At 50.9% G+C, this 5,340-nt stretch overlaps 1 protein-coding gene across 1 annotated transcript in view; it reads right to left on the bottom strand.

Annotated features, from left to right (window-relative positions):
• Positions 1–887: 887 nt before the first annotated feature.
• Positions 888–5,340, bottom strand: part of dapk1 (death-associated protein kinase 1) — a 55,044-nt gene continuing 50,591 nt past the window's right edge. Inside the window, exons 21-26 of the mRNA XM_037680847.1 lie at positions 5,135–5,320; positions 4,843–5,040; positions 4,151–4,289; positions 3,559–3,679; positions 3,255–3,443; positions 888–2,813 (exon numbers count right to left, since the gene is read on the bottom strand). Coding sequence (XP_037536775.1) covers positions 1,533–2,813; positions 3,255–3,443; positions 3,559–3,679; positions 4,151–4,289; positions 4,843–5,040; positions 5,135–5,320 — 2,114 coding nt within the window. The 3' untranslated portion in view covers positions 888–1,532. The remainder of the gene's footprint in view (positions 2,814–3,254; positions 3,444–3,558; positions 3,680–4,150; positions 4,290–4,842; positions 5,041–5,134; positions 5,321–5,340) is intronic.

Raw genomic sequence — 5,340 nt, 5'->3', positions numbered from 1 at the left:
CTGAGTTTCTGCTGATCCGTTCAGGTTTCAGGTTCACGCCGTGAAAACCCAAAGTGAAAGAAGACGTGAGGGGACGCTCGGACTCAGCTGCACAACAACCAGACTCCGAGGATTCTGGGAAACGCGGTGAAGGTTCAGCAGTAAGGTCAATGGTGACTCCTCTACATGAACCAGGTTACTTCTGCTCAGGTCAAATCTCCTCCTTCTCCCAACTCGTTAGCCCTGTCGGCCATGACAGTCTGAAACATCCCTGCAGGATTTTTATCTTACAGACCAAAGCTGAAAATAAAAACCTTCCAGTTTGAATAAACCTCTGAGGACTCGTCACGATGAACGGCGTTTGAACGGAGTAAACTTTAAACCCAACAAACGTCTGAGCTTTACAGCGACGAGCTTCGTCCCAGAGTCTCACACGGTTCAGATTTCAGCTGTCTGGCTGAAAGAGAACAGAACCGGTGTCAGATTCTGGTTCTGAGTGGAGTTTAATAAAAGGTCCAGAGTCAAGGCTGCGGCGACATCTAGTGGCAGGAAGCAGTAACTGCAACCTGCCACCAAGAAATTAAACCCACCAAATCTTTGGTTTGTCTGATTGAAACCTTTCATTTAAAGATTTTTTAGATTCATGAACAGATAAAATGAGTAAAACAGTTAAACACCAGAGGATCTTAATAAAACTTAAAGATTAAAGACGTAACAGCCAGGAGCTAAAACTCCATCATCGTTCCTGTTTGACTGCAGATTTGATGGAAATCAGGAAATAAAGTCAACTCAATATAAAAAAATGCTTCAGAATAAACATTTAAATGAAGTCTTTTAGCAGAATCTGGGACAGTTGGGCAGAACTCTGCTGGTCTAAAATGAAAATATTTATCTTACAGGACAAAGGCAGGGACCTGGGTCAGAACAGAACTGCAGGCTTTACATGGTTTCAAGTAAAAATCCAAATAAAATGAGCTGTAAAGGATTCGGGGCGTCTGTAAAACAGTGGCAGAAATAAAGCGTGTTAGTGTGAAATAAAGAAACGTGAACACAAACGGAGAACGTTTCTCTTTTTGGATAAAACTGTTTTTTTTGTGATTCTGGATTTTAAAAGTTATAAAATCATCGCAGCGTTGAATCTACATTTAGATTATTTACGTGTTTAAACGTTGTTTTCTGATCGAATCGTTAAAGGCACCGTTCTTTGACTTCTGTCGTGAGAAAAACGGTTTGTGCTTTCAGGGAGGTAGAAGGCCACGAAGGCACAGAGTCATTGAAACAAACAAACAAACAAACGGGGTGAAGAGCCGTGACGATGCAGCTGTTGGACGAAGCAGCCTTCTACAGAAACCAAAGAGGCTGCCATGTTTTTAAAGCCCCGCCTACTCTGATTTTGCTTTTGTTTGTTTGTAAGACGTGCGCAGCAGCAGAGCAGGAACATTAATAAAATATCACCAGACAGAATAAAAACCACGGATCCCTCTTTGGAGCTCAGTTCATCCAGAACATCTGGTTCTGATTGCACCTCATGAGTCGGCCCGGTCCAAGCGGCCTCAGCGGGAAATGACGGAGCTGATGGAGTTGTACGACGTGCCTCCGTTGCAGGTGGGCGGGTTCCTGCCAGAGGCCCCGCCCACGGCCTCCATGTTGACCTTGAACACCGGAGAGGCCTTCAGGATGAAGTCGGCCGCGTCTCTCCGGCCGAGCTCCCTCAGTTTCGTCATGAGGACGCCGACCGTGCTGTCCGCCCGCCCGCTCCACTCCCGCAGCAGCGCCGCGGTGGGGCTGGGCTGCAGCTCGGAATGCTGGGAGTCTGAGTCCGGGGTCCCGTTTGGAGTCCCGGCGCTGTGTTTGGCCACCAGATCTGTGAGGCCGAGGTTCATGGCCAGCAGGCACCAGTCCTTGCCCATGGCGTCCGGCGGGTCCAGCATGCGGCACAGCTTCCTGCGGGCCAACAGGGGCACGTCCGATATGTGCAGTTCTCTACCCACAATCCCCTGCTGGTAGACCTCAACGCAGCCGAAAGCCAGGATACTGCTGAAGCTCTCCCGATACCCCCCCATGGTGTTGGTGAGAGAAGTTTCCCTCTGGACCTGGGCTCTGAAGAAGTCTTTGGGCTGGTAGACCATGATGGGGGCGTGGTGCTCGCGCAGCTGCTGCGGACTCAGGTAGTACCGGGCCGTGAGCAGTCCGGGCAGCGTGGAGCTCAGCAGGTTCTCCGTGATGCTGCAGATCGTGTCCAGCAGGGCGTAGCACTTGGCCTGCTCCGATGTGTGTCCGCGCACCCGGATCTCCACGCCCTGCCCGTGGTTCACCAGAAGGATCATGGCCTCGGTTTCAGCCTGGCTCACTTTGGCTCCGTTGGTCCACAGGTGGATGTCCCCGTCAGAGTCCTCGCCGTCGTCCTCCGGTTTCTGCTGGTGGCTCCAGCGACACAGGTTCACCTGCAGCTTGTGGAACAGACCGCAGGGGAACGGGGTCAGGTGCTCGGCAGGGACCAGCCGGACCCCTCCGTAGATCAGGGAGTCCTCGTCCTCCTCCTCGGTCCAGGACCGGTGGAGACCGTTAGTCTTGATGAGGGCAGGAACGTCCACCATAGATGGGTTGGTGGCGTCACGCGCACAAACGTCCATGGCGTCCAGAATCTGTAGCAACTCCTCCACGTCGCTGTCCGGAGCCAGAGCCTGGACCTCCTCCAGCCTGTAGCGCCCCCTGTAGTGGTGGATGGCCTTGGGCGTCTCCACAGAGAGCAGCTTCCCCAGGACACTGGTGCAGAGCCAACGGGGCTCCAGCAGAACCACATCCTGCACAGTCTCACTCTGCACCAGGTTGATCTGAGGAGGACAAACAGAACCTGGTCAGAGAAGATCTGAGCCGAACAAAAACACAACGTTAAAGATCAGAATCGAGACATTACAGACCATAACTGAGATGTTAAAGACCTTCAAAGGGACGTTAAAACCATAAATGAGATGTTAAAGACGATAAACCGGTTGTTAAAGATCACAAACGGGACGTTAAAGATCACAAATGGGACATTAAAGATCACAAACGGGACATTAAAGATCACAAATGGGACATTAAAGATCACAAATGGGACATTAAAGATCACAAACTGGACAAAGGTTTCAAACTGTCAAAAGTAAAAACTTTGAGCTACAAAAAACTACAAAAACATCAAGAAGAAAACGTTTGAGCTCAGAGACCAAATGTCCTCAGGGGGACGTCTGCTGACCCGACCGCCAGCTCGGTGGACAAATAAAGACGTCCCTCACCTCCCCCATGCTGTGGAGCTGCAGGGCCAGGGTCCGGAGGTGGTCCTGGCTCACCAGAGGGTTGATCTGATCCTGGACGTCGCTCACAAACTGCTGCCAGGAAATCAGCTGGTTCGGTCCACTCAGCTTCCTCCAGACCGGCAGCGTGGACAGGAGACGCTCAGACAGCTGGGTCATCGGACTGCAGTTCTGAGGACAGGAGGGACACGAAGATAAGAAGAACATGAAGACAAAATGGACAGGAGTGGATGGGAAGACATGAAGAACAGAAAGGCATGAACATGACACGTCCAGCAGGACTCACAGAGACGATGCTGGAGCGCAGCTCCTGCAGGTGGTTCCTCAGCAGCTTGACGTCTTTGGAGCTCAAGGCGCCGGCGTCCATCACAAACAGTTTATCACTGAGCTGCAGGTCGTTCCCAAACCTGAGGACCAACAGAACCAGAACCAGAACTCATTATACGGGTCAAACGAGGACACTCTGAAGCGTCCATCAGGAGACGCTTTATCTCCCGAGTTCAACAGAAAAAAACAGAACCAGGTGAAGGTCCTGGTTCCCTTCCTGTTCCCTCACAATGGTTCTTTGAGTTTGACTTAATTTATGGCCGAGGTGTAAACGTCTGACCCGTTCGGATCAGAACTCAACGTCTGACCCGTTCAGATCAGAACCCAACGTCTGACCCGATCGGGTCAAAACTCAACGTCTGACCCGATCGGATCAAAACTCAACGTCTGACCCGTTCGGATCAGAACTCAACTTCTGACCCGTTCGGATCAGAACTCAACTTCTGACCCGTTTGGATCAGAACTCAACGTCTGACCCGATCGGGTCAGGCTGCAAACGTCAGCAAAGATGGCCGACACCTCACAGAAATGTGGGGCGCTGTGGTTCTGACCTGTTCCGGACCTCCCGGAGCAGAACTCGCTCCTTGTCGTAGCTGAACTCTCCAGAGAAACTTCTGGGAATGTTGGCGAGGTCCGCGTGGGTCGCCACCAGAACCACCGTGAGAGGCTGCTGGATCCGACCTCCAAACACTGAACGCCAACAAACAAACAAACAAACAAACAAACAAACAAAACAATTCTTAAAGTTTCTGTGACTATATGATTTCATCATTTCTACAATTTAAGTAAAAACTAAAACATTTTCTGTAAAAACTGTCCAACTGCTGAAGAAGCTGAAATGTGACAATAGAAGCTAAAAACTAATAGGACCACAACAGCAGCTAAAAGATGCTAAATGATAGCTAAAAGTATTCAAAGGGTGGTAAAAGAGCTAAAGTAGCTGAATGCTAGATAGAAGTAGCAAAACTAGAGCTTAAAGATGAAGCTAAAGGAAAAGCCTAGCTAAAAGCTACAGGTAGCGAAAGGCTAGCTAAAAGCTAAAACTAGCCTTGGGAGAGAAAAAGAGGCAGCAGCTGAAGCAGATTTTAAAGAGAATGGGGGATTTCTTTTAAATAAAGTTAACCATGCTAAAAGTACAAAGGCTAAAAAAGCTAAAAGTCACAGCAGCCATCTCCTGAAAGAGCCGAAGGTTTTGACACATTAGCAGCTCAGTCTGCAGAAGAAGCTGGGACTCCCCACTCACTGATGTTGTCCTGTGGGAGGGTGAGGGCCTTCAGCTGATTCAGCCAGTACGTGATGTGGCCCAGCTGGGTCTCGTAGGGTTCCTCCAGGCTGAACAGAACCAGGTGGATGGCCGTGGCGTCGTTAGCGGCGAAGTAGTCGTAGGTGCAGTGGTACACCGGGTTCCCCGAAAACTCCCAGATGCTGAACTCCCCGACACCTTCGGAGAGACGCAGGTCAACATTCGACACTTCCTGTGGGACATTACCTTCAAACGCGTCCGTCCGGACGGTCCGGGACGGTCCGGGACGCACCGTGGACGCTGGCGTGCTGGATGTCGATGGCCTTGGTGGCCTGATCGTCCGCGGTGGACGGACCTCCGTGGACCGGCGAGAAGACCTCCAGAACCCCTTTGGTCAGGCTGGGCTCGAACATCATGCTGCGACTGCGAACACTGACGTTCTCACAGCCCGGGTACAGGTTGGAGATACTGACTGAGACTGCAGAGACACGAGGGACA

This window comes from Nematolebias whitei, chromosome 8 (assembly GCF_014905685.2).
Source record: "Nematolebias whitei isolate Nwh7 chromosome 8, NemWhi1, whole genome shotgun sequence".
Taxonomy (NCBI): Eukaryota; Metazoa; Chordata; class Actinopteri; order Cyprinodontiformes; family Rivulidae; genus Nematolebias; species Nematolebias whitei.
The sequence above is the reverse complement of the archived record's forward strand: the minus strand, read 5'-3'. Positions and strand labels throughout refer to the sequence as shown.